This window comes from Passer montanus, unplaced genomic scaffold, assembly GCF_014805655.1.
Source record: "Passer montanus isolate IOZ18808 unplaced genomic scaffold, ASM1480565v1 scaffold63, whole genome shotgun sequence".
NCBI lineage: Eukaryota > Metazoa > Chordata > Aves > Passeriformes > Passeridae > Passer > Passer montanus.
In genome coordinates this window covers 2097090-2114359 of record NW_024371371.1, presented here as the reverse complement: position 1 = coordinate 2114359, position 17270 = coordinate 2097090, and the positions used below count along the sequence as shown (strand labels likewise).

Sequence of the window (17270 nt, the reverse complement as noted above, 5' to 3'; positions counted from 1 at the left end):
GGCTGGCCGGAGCAGGAAGTTACTTTGCCTCTCTGTCTCCTCTGCCTTGAGATGGAGGCTTGCCAGCCAAAGTTAGCATCCTCCTTTGCAGATCTCGTGATGGAAAGGGTTTTAGTCATGACCTGGGACTTGTGGGAGGCCGGAGTTGGGCAGTGTTACTCAGCCTTTGGTCCACGAGGTATTCACGTGTCCTGTAAATCACCTGTGAGGTCTGCCAAATTGCAGTGTCTGGTACCGTGCTGCAAATTGCCAACAAATTGTAACCAACGTAACCTGCCAAGTGCCAATGTGTGTGTGTGTCCATTCCTCTCTTTAGGGAAGACAAGAAACACCCAGCTCCCTGGTTCATGGGGGAATTCAGACTCTTGAATCTCACATGGAAATTTTGCTCTGCAGTTCCGGAACTCTGCGTTTTAGGACACAAGTCCTACGAGGAGCTGCTTAGGGAGCTGGGGGTGCTCAGTTTGGAGAAAAAGAGGACCCTATTAAAAAGGGACTTTATTGAAAAGGAGGACCCAAATAGGGTACCCTCAGGTTGCTCTCTTCAACTCCCTGACAGGAGGCTGTAGCCAGGTGGGGATTAGGCTCTTCTCCCAGGTAAAAGTGAATGGGACAAGAGGAAATTATCTCAACTTGTACCAAGGGAGGTCTAGATTGGATATTAGGAAAAATTTCACAAAGGTAACTTTAATGTCACTTGGGCCTGCAGTACATTTTCCATGTACCAACACTACCAACTGGTACCATTAAATGGCTACATTTTGTTCATTTTCAGGACATTTTCCATCTTGTTTTTGTTTTCTTTTGAACCTTTTTTCCTTAGGCTCATTCCTCAGCTTTTTTTTTTCCCTTCTGGAACTATCAAAAGTATAAACTTATGTTTTTTTCATGTATCTTCCATACTTTTCCTTAAAATTAAGATTAAATTTGATTCCCAATGCTGGTGCTTTAAGAAAACCATCAAACTCTGTTAGAATAATGATAATACTGTGAGGGTACCGTAAGTAAGAAAAGTAAACTAGAAGAAAACTAGATAAACCTAGAACACCAGGAATGTTCAGCTAAAAAGAGTGGTTGTCCTGGATACTCTCAAGTTTTATAAGGCTTCATTATAAATTTATAAGTCCTCACATTTATAATGTGAGGGTTTGGGCTGAAAATGTGTTTTGTGCAAAAAACCTTTTAAACTATTAAATCTTTAGTAATCTACTATATCAAGCTGACAGAACTAGAGTTCTGCCAGCTAGTCCGTGCTATTTATGCTGAAGAACAGAGTTGAAAGAGTCAAATGTTTCATTTGGATGTATCAACAGCTGAAAAGATTATTTCTGCAATTTATTGTAACATTTTTGTTTGATAAATTCTTTCAAATTAGTGACTTGTGAGAAATCCAAATTCCAAATAGAATCTTTTCAACTGACTTAGCAAGAACTTGTGGCAGAGCCTCTTTTTAACCTTGGGGACTTGGCAAAGAACCAAAGAAGAAATAACTTGTACAGTTCTAGATATTTCAGTATAGATATTCTAATGTAAATGATCTTTTCTCAAGAAACTGTTTTTGAAAAGGTTTTATGTAATTATGCCTTTGTTTACTCCCTTCTAGTAAGTTTTGACCAAATGCAGTCAAAACTGACAGTGGGAAGAGGTGGAGGGCTGTTTGGAGAGAGCAGGCGTCCCTGCCACGGTGGGGAAGCAGGTGAAGGGTTTGGAACAGGGAGCTGCTGAACACCTCAGCCTCACCCTCAAGTGAGCCAGACAAATTTTTTCCACCTCAAGCACAGTTGCAACACGAGTTCAATAATCACCTCCTCTGTCTGGCTGCCCAGCCACTGCACTTGCAAGGCTGGTGCCCACCCTGGATCCCGCCCAGCAGCTCTGCCACCCACACTGCCCGCAGAGCTGCTCATCCTTTCACCCTGGCAAGGGTCAGGATCCCAGCTGCTGCCCAGGGCCATGCAGGCAGCCCTGCTTCCCTCACCAGAACTCAGCAACAGCCTCCAGACCAGCCTACACTGCTCCTGCCCCCCAGGAACCTCTGTATTACCCATTGCCTCAGCAGGGTTTGGGTGAGGGAGCGCATCAGCTGTGGTGGTGGAAGCAAAGAAATGGTGAGAGGGAAGCAGGCTTCCGAGCAGATGGAAAAGAAACTGTGTTGTCACCAAAGGCTGTGATGCCCCCTGCCATGGAAATGCAGTGGGAACAGTGGAGGATTCCCCGAGCTGCCCCCTTTAAGCACAGCAGGGCTGCTCTGCCCTCAGGGCACGGTGGAAGCACCACCAGCCTGGTGGCCTGACTGACCCCAACGCACCCCTCATCCCTGCAGAAATCCACTTTACATTTCTCCAAGGGAAATAGGGCTCCAATACCCGGCAGCCATCCTGAGGCCACTGAGCAGGGCAGAGCCAGGGTGCCGGCTGCAGGCCGTGCCAAGACAGGAGGGCACCATTTGCTACCAAAGGCCTTCAGGGCAGCTCCCGGGGAAAGGGCTGGCAGGCTCAGACCGCCTCTATTCCCCCGGGGAGCAGCCCTGGAGGGGGCTGTGCCCCTCGGCTGGCTCTGGCAGGCTCAGAAAGCCTCCACTCCTCAGGTAGCAGCCCTGGAGGGGGCTGTGCCCCTCGGCTGGCTCTGGCCGGGCTCTCTCGGGGCACGGTGTCACTGCTGAGCCGGGACAGGCCCTGCTGTCCCTGCAGCCGCAGCAGAGCCGGTGGCTGAGGTCCATGAGCTGCAGGGTGCAGGATCCGGCCCTGAAGTGTGCTGCATACAGAGAGGGATTGTGAATGAAAGACCTTTCAGTGCCCCTTGCCTTCCCCTTCTGGGGGCTCTAGCTGGAGGCAGGGCTGCTGGCACTGCTTACACATCACCACTGAATCACGGCTGGGACAAGTGAGGATTCTATGGGGAGAACAAATTTTGCTATTCAGAGTGAAAGCCAAGTGGAGGCCAAGTAAGCATATGGGATGTCTCTAGCAATTGAGAACCTGGATTCACATGGGTGTTAGGAGAAGGACTAACTTATTGAAGAAACTGTTCTCAGGGAACAGGGCTTTTAAAGTGCCTGGATTGACATTAGGAGAGGTACTCACAGTGGACAAGTGGAAAATGCAGAGCTCTGCTAGAATAATCAGAGCAGATAAAGCAGAGGCTCAGGGTTCTCTTCCTTCTGATGCTCTCTTGAGTCAGCCACCTGCTCTCCTGGGACTGACTGACATATGCCCAGCAAGTTTTGGGGGAGTTTTGGGGGGAATTTATTGTCTAAATGAAGGCAGTGTTGGGGAGTCAGTGCAGCGCAGAGATGAGGAGCAGAAGCAGGGAAAGTCCTGCCTTGATTTGCTCCCAAGCAGCCCAGCCTCTCTGGTGGAGCCTCAGCGGGGCTGTTTCTCACACCCACACCTCACAGTTCTGCATTTGCCTGGCCACAAACAGCCCCGCAGTGAGGGAGTGGGGCCTACTGGCCGTGAGAGCCGTGTGCACCCTGTCACCTCAGCACTGCTCTTAACAAGCCATGTATAGATAATTAGAGAACTCTACGGAGCTTTGCTGCAGGCTGTGAGAACGTTGTTTTGGGGTCTATTCCCAGAGTCACTGATGAGTCGATCCGACCTTGGCAAATCCTAGGTTTGTTTTTTTGTGTCTCATTACTGACAACTTTGAATGCTTATGCTTAATGAGCTTAATAAGGCTGATGCTTAACCTGCCTCAGGTCTGAAGCCTACTTGGTGGCTAAGTCCTTTCAGATCCTCAAGGAAATGACTGATGAATTCAAAGTGCTTGCCTCGTGCTCGCCCTGAGAGCAGGCAAGGGGAATGTGCAAGGTGCAGAGGGGTCACTGAGCTGTGCCTCAGTGCCACTGTGGTCCACTGATATATTTTTATCACAATTAATGTCAGTGGTGGCAACACGTTCTGAGACCTCACATAGCCTCGTTCATCAGTCAGTTGCATTTCTCTAAACTTTTGACCACATCTAAATGTAAAACAGGAACCAGGCAGTCTGTACACAGCGTCTGCGATCGCTCAGCTCTGATAAACAGTCTAAATATGTCAACACGACACCGATGGGTCTGGAAGATTCTACCCTAATTACTGAAACAAATCTACATACTACAGTGTTTAAAAATGTTTCGCTTCCTCTTTGCCCCTCAATTACTATTGCACAACTTTCCCCAGTGAGAAAACATGAGTTCAAATGGTTTGCTTGCTGACACTGGACAGAAAAACAACCCAAAAAGCACAGATGGAAATGCACAACATTAGCTCTGACCCATCTTTATTGCATTGTTCAGTGGCAGTATTTGTACCTGAAATCACAGAGGTGATGGAAAATCTATTAGGATGAAGCATTGTAATTGATCAGTTCTACCCAACACTGGTTCTCAATTCCTGAATAATTATCAGCAATCCAGTTCAGATCACAGTTTTTACAAATATCCCGCAGACACCTGTGGCCCAGAATGTGTGCGCTTGGAACCCTCAGGTGGGGTAATTTTGCCAAGGAAATTTATGAGAGTAGTTGTGATGCCTTATTGAATGCAAACACAGCCAGTTTGAAGACAGATTAAGAAGACTCTGTGTGTAAAATGCATATCAATATTGTTTTCAGCCAATAGTAATGACAAATCAGGTCACTAGACCCTCTGAAGGCCTCCCCCACAACAGATTCTGTCAGGAAGCTCAAAAGAATTGCTGAAGGCCAATCTCTTCCTGCCACTCACCCCAGTCTAGGACTGCTGCCCATTCCTTCTGGGGCAGCACACTGCCCCAAACCTCCCAGCACTCAGAGCTCACACCCATCCCACAAGGCCTCAGATGCACTTGGAGTTTAAATACAGACAGTGGAGCCACCTTCACTCTAAAACCAGACTTTGCTCTAGCTGGTCTGAGCTGACATGAAAGATGAAGCAGTGGAAGCAAATTGGATGCCTGGGGTCCTTATCTGTGCTTTGTAACTCCGTGATTGCCACTGCCTTCACTCTAAAACCAGACTCTGCTCTAGTTGTTCTGAGCTGACATGCAAGATGAAGCAGGGGAAGCAAATTGGATGCCTGGGGTCCTTATCTGTGCTTTGTAACTCCGTGATTGCCAGTGCTTAGAGATCTCATGGAGGAAAAGGGAATAGCAGGAAACCCTTTCATGAAACAAATAAAATTCATGACTGTCACAGGTCTTCTGCATTCTGCAAGAAGGGAAACGAGCAATGGGACGCAGAGGGAATAAAAGCAGTAGGAAGAAGAAATTCTTATTTCAGACTGCAGGTCTTGGGAGATACCTGTGCTCAGATGATCCAGTTCTTGTCTCCCTCAGCTCTTTACTGTACTGGGCATGGCTGGTTGCTCCATGGCTCCCCTGTGATAGTTTTCATTAACCCTTCTGTGCTTATACAAGATTTTTCTGCCCACAGTTCCTGCGCATGGTAGATGCTTGTGCCAGTTTTCTCACTGAAGCACTCCAGCCGGAGAACTGCGTCGGCATCCTGAGGCTGGCTGACGCCCACTCCCTGCACAGCCTCAAACAACAGGTACAGAACTACATTATCCAGAACTTCACCCAGGTCCTGAACTACGAGGAGTTCCTGGAGCTGCCGGCGGACATCCTGTGCAGCACGCTGAAGAGTGATGAGCTCTGTGTCACGGAGGAGGCGCAGGTGTTTGAAACCGTCATGAACTGGGTCCGTTACAAGGAGTCCGAAAGGTTTTCTCTCCTGCCATACGTGCTGGAGAACGTCCGGCTGCCCCTCTTGGACCCCTGGTATTTTGTAGAGACTGTTGAAGCTGATCAACTCATTAGACAGTGTCCAGATGTCTTTCCTTTGCTCCAAGAAGCAAGAATGTACCATCTGTCAGGCAATGAGGTGAGTAAAACAGGAAGGTATTAGCCACTCTTTGTAAATGTCTCATGCTTCAGCTCAAAAATTGATTTGAAAGGAGCAGTGCCATGGGGCAGAAAAAGGTAATCACACTGAATTTCCACTAACTGGTGCTACTGAAAAGTCAAAATGGGCCCTCAGAATTTATCCTGCTGTCTGAGACAGTTCAGAAGATTTTGGTGGGTTGTTTTAAAACAAAGTGCACAGCTTCCTGTTTATGAACATCTGGGCTTGACCCTTCATACACACTCTTGCTAAATGAAGACCCCAGGTAGCTTCCCTAGTAAAAAGGCAAATGGTGTTAGCCCTGACACCTCACCCTCTCAGCTATTACTTCAAGACTAAGAAAAGACGAATAATTTTCCCACCAAACTGTGCCACAATCTGTAATGACTCTTTCAAATGTTAATATGTAAAATCTTCCCCTGTTACTTATGGGGAAAATGTTTCATAAAGGAAATATTCTTCCTCCTGCAAAGAAGATGGTCTCTTTGCAGAGGAGAGGACTGCTCATCTGCTGTTTGCAGAGGTCCCTGCCCCCAAAGAGACAGATTAATCCTGACACCCAGTCGAGTCCTGTCCTGCCTGCTCAGTGCCGGCTGTGGTGGATGTCCAGTCCTTCCATTGCCTGTCCCCTTTGGAAACTGAGGTATCAGTCGCATCTCCCTGGCCAAAATATGGGGGAGAGGGGAGAGCAACCAAGAGGTCAGATTTCACAACAGGAGCAAAGTTCGTGAGCGTGTGAGGAAACGTGTCCCTCCGCAGTCAGAGTCACAGGAGGGCGTTGTGACCCATCAGGGCGGATGTGTCACCTGTGTCACCGGCACGGCCAGCGGGGACAGACCCCGCGCTCTCCGTGCAAGACACTGCTCGGTGAGCTGGGGCGGTCTGTTTGGAGCTCCCTGGGCAAGCCTTGTGCCCTGGGCAGTGCTGTCAGGTGCATGCGGACAGATAAAGGCAGCGCTGCCCCGGGCTGAACACGCATTGCGCTCATCTTCAAAGGGCCAGCCGCAGGAGGCTGCGCTGCCAGCTGCCCTCCCCGGGGCTGACGCCTCGCAAGGGTGCCAGGCAGGTTCAAACAGAGCCCTGGAAGCTGGCAAGTTCTGGGACTCACGTTCTACAAAAATGTGCCTATTCATTTTCTGGACATAGTCAAAATAGAAGACACGTGTCTGTGTAGATAATATCTTTTAATATGGATAAGTTATACCAATTTATAGAAACATGGTAAAAGCAGAAAGAGAGGTACAACTTTAAGCAAGTTGCCTCCTGACACGGCATTTGACCTGTGGGTCTTGTTTGCAAGCATTTCCTCCAAGAGAACACAAGTTTTCAAGCACCCCTTGCATTCTTTGCTCCTGGTGAACATCTACCTGGCAAGTGAACTTCTCCAGTGACCCTGAAACAAAGACCTGGTCAATAAACTGAGCCAACAAGCAGTAAATTAGAGCTAAGCACATTTCAGAGCCTGGTGCTGGCTTTAAATAAGTCTTCTAATTTTGGCTTGAGGTAAGAGCTTACACACAAAGAAACAAATAAAAATAACCCCTCCACAGTTGAGAATTGTTATTGTTCTGACACTAACATATCTCTTCAGGACAAATAATGAGAGCAATTATTTTCTGCTAGCACTAACTGCAGTCTTGCTCTCTCTGAGCTCCCCAAGGCATACACAAACCTTGGGGTCCCCCTACCCTGCCCTCACTCTGTCAACCCAAATAAAACCTGTCCTTTTCAGCTACCTGACGTGCACCCAGCCTTGTCACTACTGCTCACCTGCACAGCTCTTGGTGCCATCCTGGAAATTCCTAAAAGGATCTGAAAGGATCCTAGTAGACAGGCAAAAGCAGCTAAGTTCAGAGTTGGAAAAATCCTGCTGAAAGAAGGATACAGCAATCTCTACTGAATGCTTCTAGGATGCTTTTCAGACTTTTAAATTAGAAAGCCTTGGCTAATTGGTTCAGTTGATGTAAGCCTTCTTTGATAACCTGTTTTTCAAAAAACAGGTAATCAAAGAAAAGGTCACCTGGCCTTTCTGTAATCGTAGGTGTAAGTGCCCTGTGTACTCACTCTGTCTCACTTGCATTTAGATTATCACAGAAAGGACCAAGCCCAGGATGCACGAGTTCCAGTCTGAGGTGTTTATGATCATAGGGGGCTGTACAAAAGATGAGAAGTTTGTAGCAGAAGTGACTTGCCTGGATCCTTTGAGGCGAAGCCGTCTGGAAGTCGCAAAATTACCAATCACAGAGCAGGAGCCAGAGAATGAGAATAAAAAATGGGTGGAGTTTGCATGCATTACTCTAAAAAATGAAGTCTACATATCAGGTAAGGAACAAGACATTGACTGGGAGTGCAGGAGGGGAGCAAAGCATTCTCACGATTATTTCCAGCTTTTATCAAGACCATGCTTGAGGCAGCTTTAGAAAAATTAAGCACTGCAGGTATTTTAATGCTTTGGCTTTGGACATGCTCCAGAGAGCACTGGATGTGTAAGGACACTGCTTAGCTCTGATCTGAGCACAGGATTCCTTTTCAAACAACACTGATCTATGTGCATGGGTACTTTTGTGCAGCACCCTAAACAGTGACTGAGGTCACAGAAGGGTTCTTGGGAACAGTTCACCAAACATAAAATGACAAATTGCTTCAGCATCTTCTTGTGACAAGTTCATTTGAAGCTCCACATGCATTAGCAAAATCCTGCCAGAGTCTGAGTCATTTTGCAAAAGTCAGTCAAGAACCTGCAGGGAACTGTCAGTGATGTTTGGCTGCTCCCTGAAAGCTGCCACCATAGAGGACTCTAGACCTGCCCACCCACAGTCATTAACTTGGCAGTATAAACTGTCAAAGCCAGATGAAATCCCATGTTCCAGACACCCAGTGTGGGTCTGAACAACTCATGTGCTGATCATCATCCCAAGAGCTTCAGGAGATGTACTTAACTTCCCACACAAATACACTTGAGCTCCACACAGGGTTTGATCCCAGAGCTACAGAGATTTTACTCTGACAATCAAAATGTTAAATCAATCTTGTTGGCCAGTTTGACAGCTGCTTTTGATGGCCTGTCAAAAAACAAGTTGGATGATCTTGTTGTGCTTCCAGAGGAAAACTGACAGCAAGCTTTTCATCACTGTGGCTTTAGAGCCCATGTTACAGAGCAGGGCCTTCATAGGTAGAATACTTCCTTTCTGCAAAACTGGCCACCAAATTCTGTACTCCATCAAAACAGAAGAGTAGACCAAAGTGTGAATGCTAAAGTGCAAATAGTGGTCCACTGCCTTTATTCAAATATCTTCCATTGTATTCTTTCTTTTGGGAATCCACATATATTTGATACTTCATTCCAATTTAACATTTATTAAACTTTTATCCTGGGATAAGAAATAGATTACTGTTTCCATAACTACAAGTAAAGAAAGTTATTCCTGTCAGTCCACCATAGAGACTTTCTGGCATTAGCCCCTCTGTTAAAAGGTAGCTGTAGAGAGAAGCCTAAGTCAAACATTCCAACTAGGGAATATTCCCCTCACCTTCACACCCTTGAGTTGAGAGGTCTATTTTCCATTTACTTTCAATTTATTACCCTTCCCTCTTTTTCAAGGCTCTTGCATTCTTTTATTCCTGACATCTTTCCCAATGTTTCTTCTCCACTTTTATTTTATGTTCTATCCAGGCTACCTCCAGGCCAGGCTAACACATTCCCTGTTGTGGTGAGTCTAAGCTGGCTTTCCCTTTGCTTCCATTCTCACAGCTTCTTTTTCTGCCTTCTTTACTTACTTTTATATCTCTGAGTCCCTCTCTCCATTCCCTCATTGCCTTTCCCCTTTTTGCCCTTTGCACACAAATAAAAGGCTGAGTGGACCAAAGCCATTAGCATGTTTTTCTCAGCTAAACCAATTATTGGTGTCTCAATCCTGATTAAATACTGCTTCCTCCTGCATGTCCTTCTACTTTTGTTTTCTTTCTTTAGCTCCTCTAATTTTCTTCTACTCTAACTTGACTTTCATTTTTCCTAACTTGATCTCCCATTCCATGTGCTTATTTCCTGCTGTATCTTGGTACAGTCTGGAGTCTTCCCTGCTCCTTTAGCATCTCAAAAATAGGAAAGTCCTTTGCACAAGATTATGACTACTGTTAGATCATGATTTCCCCAAAACAGTTTCAATGCTTTGACTGGATAGTCTGAAACACTACATTTGCAGCATAACTAAAAATGACATGAATTATCATTCACCATTCTGATGCTTTTACTAATTTAGGCACAATTTCTCTTCAAATTAGAAATAATTGCTGTCCAGAGGAAAAACAGAAACAAAATTAACTTCTAGTCCTCTCAAAAATCTCTCCCTGATGTGCAACAAATTCACCCACTGGTCCAGCTCAAGCTACTACATGAGTTTCAGCCTGTGGAGGAAAGCACAAGCTCATGTCAAAGGGAAATTTCAAGGGAGAGTAAAGGGAACACCTGCAGTCTCTCAGCCCCTTTGTAGCCATGAATGCTGCATTCAGGCCCTTTGGCCACTTCAGCTATTTGAGTGCAAAGAAAATTCACCACATACATGTGAAAAATACTAGGACAAAAGCATTACAAACGACTCTTTCTAGCATGCTAATTATCTCCCATTCAATCTGCTGTTTGGCCCAGAGATAGGCTCCATCAGTTTGCAGTGATCTGTCTGCAGTACAGAATACCAATGAAGACAGACATTTTCTCAATGGAATATGGATTCTCTTTTCAGTATATTCACCATCTGCAAATCAGGTTGCAGATGATGGAATAAGCTACTCAGTCTGTAAATGTGGTTTCAGGCTTAACTAGATCCGTTTGTATTACAGATACACCAGAAACTGTAGGCAAACAACAGCTCTTGTTTAAAACACTGCTCCCTGCTTTAGCACAAGCAAAGACCCGCTTGCAGGTCAGCTCTAGAATGAGTTTGCAGGGTCCAGTTTTGATCTTCAAGCTATAAATGTGAAGCTTACCCATGTCTGTAGATAAAGAGACCAGAAGGAGAGGCACAAAAATGGGATCCCAGCCATATGGTCCCAGGGTTGAATAGTAAAACTTCCAAGTCCTGCAGGACTGTTTTTGGGAGGAGCACAGTCAGGTCTTTTGCTTTATGATGCAAACCACAGGGCTGGCTGGATCTGCCCTGCACAACCTGGCAGTTTTCCAGTGCAGGCCTGTCTTCAAGGGATTTGGAACTAGCAGCTGCAGTATCCTCCACTACCTTACTTAAATCACATTTGTTTGTTTGTACCTTTGCAGCAGTTCTGCAAAGCCCTGGTGTTGCACAAAAATCTCCTGCATGTCACCTTGCTGTGTGGTTGGTCGTGCACTCAGTATTGAAATGAAAGTTGTTGTGGGCTGGTAAAGTGAGGAACGGTGATTTATCTTCACTGAATATTTGGCTGTAGAAATTGTTCAGTGTCCTTCACTATAAGTAAGCTAAATGCAGAAATTGTCTTTTGTAACAGGACTAGTTAACAACTCCACTACCTTACTTAAATCACATTTGTTTGTTTGTACCTTTGCAGCAGTTCTGAAAAGCCCTGGTGTTGCACAAAAATCTCCTGCATGTCACCCTGCTGTGTGGTTGGTCGTGCACTCAGTATTGAAATGAAAGTTGTTGTGGGCTGGTAAAGTGAGGAACGGTGATTTATCTTCACTGAATATTTGGCTGTAGAAATTGTTCAGTGTCCTTCACTATTAAGTAAACTAAATGCAGAAGTTGTCTTTTGTAACAGCATTAGTTAACAATCAGTAATAATGATTTACTTTCCATTGTGAGAGAACACGCTTAAATTTAGGCATATTGGACTTTTTAAGTAAATACAAGCTGTGCTATCATATTTACATGTCATGTATACTACAGGTGGCAAAGAAACAAAGCACGATGTCTGGAAATACAACGCCTCCATCAACAAATGGATACAAATTGAGTATCTCAACATCGGGCGCTGGAGACATAAAATGGCAGTGTTGGGTGGCAAAGTGTATGTCATTGGGGGCTTTGATGGCATGCAGAGAATCAACAGCATGGAAGCATATGATCCCTTTCATAACTGCTGGTCAGAGGTAAGAGGCTGCACCACGTAACATTTTAATTATTTGGAATATTTTATTTAGAAAATCTTAGGGTTCATGGAAATCTTGGATTCATCGAAATGATCTTGTATAATTCTTTTAAGTATTTCTAGTCTTTAAAAACCCTAAATATTTTTTTCTATAGAAATACATATCCTTTAGAAGGTAAAAATATTCCCAGATTGCCAGCCAATCATTTCCTATGAGAGATCTAATGCCTAACTTTCCTTTTTTTTTAGTTGGCTTTAATGCTAGTAGTCCATAAATCAAGGAGTAAGTATATAGTATACATGAGCCAGAGCACAGGCTGAAAACTACTGCTCTGACACATTTTATATGTATATAAAATGTGTCTACCAAGCTGTGCCTTATATATGGTATGGGTTATACATTAAAGTGAAAGTACAGGTTTGAAGGTAAATAGGATTAAACCCACTCCCCCCCTCCAGTTCTACTCACTGTACTTCAAGCAATGAGAGGAGAGAATTAGGCAGCCAATTAATCCATGACAGTAATGAGATTAGGTATCATAACAGCAGACACAACCCATTGTCTCTAGATTATACAAAGCAATGTGAAGGACTCTAACAATCACAGCTGCAAGTAGCAAGATCGGTACAAACAAATTTCTTGTGCTTTTTTGCAATGTCTGGAAGCATGTAAAGGAGATTTTTGGCATTTCTGAAATTTCCTAGCTTTTGAATTATTGATAAAGTAATTTTAATCTCAGCATTTGAACAGAGCATATTTTTATTAAGGGTTTTTGCAGTCTTAAGAAAAAGCTGAAACATACTTTTCCCTTATCCTTTGAAACATCATCTTCTGAACCTTGCTTAAAAAGGGATGCTGACTTAAAATTCTGCAGGCTCCCTCCCCACGGGGCATCAGTCTGACTGCTTCACGCGGTTACTAATGATTCTTTTTGGTCCCCAGGCTGCTCCCCTGATGGTCAACGTGAGCTCCTTTGCAGCAGCCAGCTACAAGAAGAAGCTGTACGTGATTGGGGGGGGCCCCAACGGGAAGCTGGCCACGGACAAGACGCAGTGCTATGACCCGGCCACCAACGCCTGGAGCCTGAGGGCTGCCATGCCTGTGGAGGCCAAGTGCATCAACGCTGCCAGCTTCAGGGACCACATCTATGTGGTGGGTGAGTGCAGCACCCGTGGCTCGCCTCGTCTGCACCCAGCAGGGCTTGGTCCTGTGCTTCTGTGATAGTTTCACCCCACAGAGATGGCTCTTCCCTTAGCGAGGGGTGGGAATCCAGGATGTTCACAAACAGTAGGGAAAGGTCACAAAGTCAAAATCCCTGTTAGCATGGCAGCTGTCTTGGAAAGCTGGAGGTAGCTCAGAGGCAGCTTAAAGCTATCCAAAGATGTGTTCATAGTGGCAAGGGCATGATCTCATGGCTACATCATGTCCTCTCCAGGGGCATTACACAACCCACTGCATACAGGATTTATGCAGGGATAAGAGTACTAGGAGGAGGTCAGAGGAGCAGAGCCACTGAGACCCAAAGACCCAGAGCTCTTCACTAGATTGCACTTGAGTTTAATTCAGTCAACCTCCAGAACTGGAAGAAAAAATGGAAAAACCAAGATTTTGAGCTGAACTGTGGGGGAAGAGGGAGCCTGCACACATCTCTAGGTGGCACCAGGAAAACCAAAAGAAAAGAAGAACACTTGTTTCCAAAACAGGAGCTCTGAAAAGTTTCCCCTCCCTCTCTCAGCCTTGGTGCAGGGAATTTCAATGTAATCAATATGGTGCTGAGAGCTGGCATAGAGCTGGAGTATTCACCAAATAATTAATGGCGCTCTGGAGGGAGATTTGTAATCTGCATGTGTGTGCACATGTATACACACACACACACCCCTTTTGTGTACAAAAACACCTCATGCTTGTCCTCAGCACTGGAGCTGACCTCACCCTGTTTGTACAGGATGACAGAGAGAGAAGGCACATGACTTATGGGCTAGCTGATATAACTCCTGATAAAATGGACATGATACTCCAGTCACATTCATTCAGCATCTTTCAGCCAGCAACATCCACTAGTAAATCTCTTGCTTATCTATCTGAGAAACAAGTCTACTCCAATTGGATAGAAATCAGTCCCATCTGAAGTTTAAAAGAGCATTTGGTTACTGCAGCCAAAGCAATCAAATGACCCAGACTGATGAATTACCAACTGCCAGGTAAATCACTACAACAACAATGTCTGTTTTCAGTCTGTTTCAATTAAGTCACCTCTGAATGACTTGATCACCTCTCAGGTGCTGCACTAGTATTGTCAAACTCAGCATCTATTATAAGTACCACGGATAAATACTCACTTTGCTAGCAGGGAGGATGCCAGGCATTGTTGCACCTCATCAATAAGACCATGGCTTCAAGGTTCCCTATCCAGAAGGACAGTGCCAGACTCTTTTCAGAGCTGGCCAGGGACAGGATAAGGAACAATGACCATAACTACAATGTATGAAGTTCCACCTCAGCGTGAGGAAGGACTTCTTTATGTTGAGGGTTGCAGAGCACTGGAACAGCTGCCCAGTGAGGCTGTGGAATTTCCCTCTTTGGAGGCATTCCAAACCCAAACCTGGATGCATTCCAGTGTAACCTGCTCCAGGTGACCCTGCCTTGGCAGAGGGGCTGGGCTGGATAATCTCCAGAGGTCTCTTCCAATCCTAACAATTCTGTGATTCTGTACAGCAAATACAGAAGACACATTCAGTGCCTGTAAATTTCAGAATAAGAACCATTTAGCTGCTAGTAATCTCAGGAGGGAATATATTTTCATAGACTTTCATGAGAATTGAGGTATTGACCATTTTTTCAAGAGAAAAGGACACTGCAAGATTGAAAAGGTGCACTAAGAACCTTTACTACGAATCATTAAAAACTTCAGTTTTGGGAAACACAGAGAAACTGAAGGTCATTCTCTGTTTAACACACCCATAGAGAGATTATTGATTCAGTCTGACAAACTCTAAATAAGGAAGAGTTTTTGAAAGCAGCCAGTTCCAGGAAGAAGGAGGATTGATGGACAGAGGAATGAGTGGAAAAATCCTGTTTGCATTTCTAACAGTGATGGTTTGCCACAGCTGGACCTCCAGCTGTTTAAAAGTGCTGATCTAAGCACTTTGAAACAAAATAGCATTTTTCTGAAGCTGTGTCCTTAGCTGGATCAGCAGGTATGAGAAAGATCTGTTGCTAGGTGCACTGCGGTCACACTGAAGGATCACAGCAGTTTGTTCTGGCCCTAAATTCCACAGCCTTATGAACAATAAGTAGCCTTCTGCAGATCAGGCTTTCAAAACAATAAAGTATTTTGTGACCTTGCTTTTTCTTGGCTTTGGGGCACAAACCATTCTTACAAATGTCAGGAACAGAGTCTTGTTGTGAATTAAAATCCCTTACAGGAACGGCCAGTGCAAACCAATATCCATTTCCTTCCCAGGTGGGGCGATGAAAGCTCTGTACTCCTACAGCCCCCAGGAGGACACATGGTGCCTGGTGACTCAGTTCACCCACGAGAGAGCCAGCTGTGGCATTTCTCCTTGCAACAACAAGCTCTTCATCACCGGCGGCCGAGATGAAAAGAACGAAGTCATTGCAACAGTGCTCTGCTGGGACCCTGAAACCCAGAAGCTGACAGAAGAGTGTGTCCTGCCTCGGGGGGTGTCTCACCACGGCAGCGTTACCCTCAGGAAGTCTTACACGCCCATCCGTAAGATCGTGCCCGGGGCAGTTTCTGTCTGAGCCCGGTGACAGACTGCAGCGAGGATGGGTTTGAGCTTCGAGCACCGCCACAGCTCCTCTGGGGGGTATCTGTATATATGCTCAGTCCTTGTGTTTCCTCTGTACATGATATCCTTAAATTATCTTAATTCCTTCCCTCTACAGAAAAACAAAGGGACCAGCTGTAGTTTAGTCCTGCCAGCACAGGATCTCGAATCAGGCAAAGAAATGTAGGTGGGAAATTTACTTCTCAGCTATATCTGCCCTGGAATGTGCTTGAACTGGCTCAGTCTGGTCCCAGAGTTTGGTCAACTATTTATTGTGTTGATTTGGATTTGCAATAACTACTAGTGAAAAAAGAGAAGTCGTTTTAGGAATAAATATTTGTACTTTGGTACGACATAACTTCGTCTTCCAAAGCTGTGCTTTTTTTCTCCCAGTGTTTGGCACATTAGATTAAGTTTGAACCAGTTTGTTTGTTTGAAGATATCTTTTTGGTTTTTGAGTTCTGCATGACCAAAATAAATCCATCTCATTTTGCAAACCTTGCTGTCATTCTCAAGAAAGAGACTGCACAGGCTGCAAATGTAAATGAACGCTAATTTGTTTCCACGGCACATTCACTGCGGCTGTTTTCTAAATAAAACAGGCCAAAGCGTAGTTTCCCTTTCCTTTGTTGTGTGTCGGGTGACTGTTGTGCCTGCGAGGCCTTTTCCTCGCCGGGCTCCGTCCGTGCCTCCATCCCCACTGGGTGGCACTGCGCTCCCGGCGTTTCCCGCACGGGGCTGGGCTCCCCGAACGCAACCGGACAAAACAGTCTGCTGGGGAGAAAAACACTTCCAGGTACTGCTCCCAGGCTGCTTCATGAGACTGTCACATGCTGTACCAGAGGGGGCAAATGTTCAGCAGGCCAGGAGAGCCCAAGTCTCAAATCCCAGCATCTGGGTCAGTTGTAGGGAAAGAAAAACAAACATTGAAGAGGTCACGCCCGGGACGCCCTGGGACACTCTTGGCCAAAGACTGGGAACATATTCCCGTCCCTCCTCCCCTGCCTAGTTGCTGGAAAGAGCCAACTCACTATTAAATCAAGACAGAAAAGACAGTGCAAAACAAATCTCTGCAAGTGGAGAGCAGTGACTCCTTCCAGCCTTCCCTCCCTCTCTGTAATGTCTCCTTTTGCCTTATACAGTATTAAAAATAATATTTCTGTCATGCTAGGCTGGGAAAAAGCCACGGGTTCCTGAATTTCAGCACGCTAATGCCTGAGTGCTCAGTGGTGTGGCAGGGCCTGCAGACAGCCTGGTGCAAGCTGAGCAGGGCAGGCACAGCCTGTGGGGTGGGGGCAGCCCTCCAACAGGTCTGTGTCCTTGCCTCAGAAAGACTGCAAGAAATCTTGTTTCTTCTGCAATTTGCCCCATGCCTTGAACTCATCTCTGTGATTTCAGCCAATCCCCACAATTTCTCACTCTAATTTTCCCACAGGCCTTCCATTTTCAACAACTTTTTAATTGCTTCCCTTCCTTCTTTACGTTCCTGTCATTCTGCAGGGTCAGCACTTCTTACACTTCCATGCTGGTCC

The 17270-nt window shown here is 45.5% G+C and overlaps 1 protein-coding gene across 3 annotated transcripts in view; it reads left to right on the top strand.

Moving 5' to 3' along the window:
* KLHL6 (kelch like family member 6) overlaps positions 1 to 16351 on the top strand; it is a 38573-nt gene extending 22222 nt beyond the window's left edge. For 2 of the 3 annotated variants that reach the window (XM_039727909.1, XM_039727908.1), the window contains exons 5-9: positions 5398 to 5847; positions 7953 to 8190; positions 11745 to 11947; positions 12890 to 13103; positions 15411 to 16351. In XM_039727909.1, the coding sequence (XP_039583843.1) occupies positions 5398 to 5847; positions 7953 to 8190; positions 11745 to 11947; positions 12890 to 13103; positions 15411 to 15712 (1407 nt within the window). In that variant the 3' untranslated portion in view covers positions 15713 to 16351. The remainder of the gene's footprint in view (positions 1 to 5397; positions 5848 to 7952; positions 8191 to 11744; positions 11948 to 12889; positions 13104 to 15410) is intronic. The other variant, XM_039727910.1, reaches the window with a different exon arrangement.
* Positions 16352 to 17270: the final 919 nt, after the last annotated feature.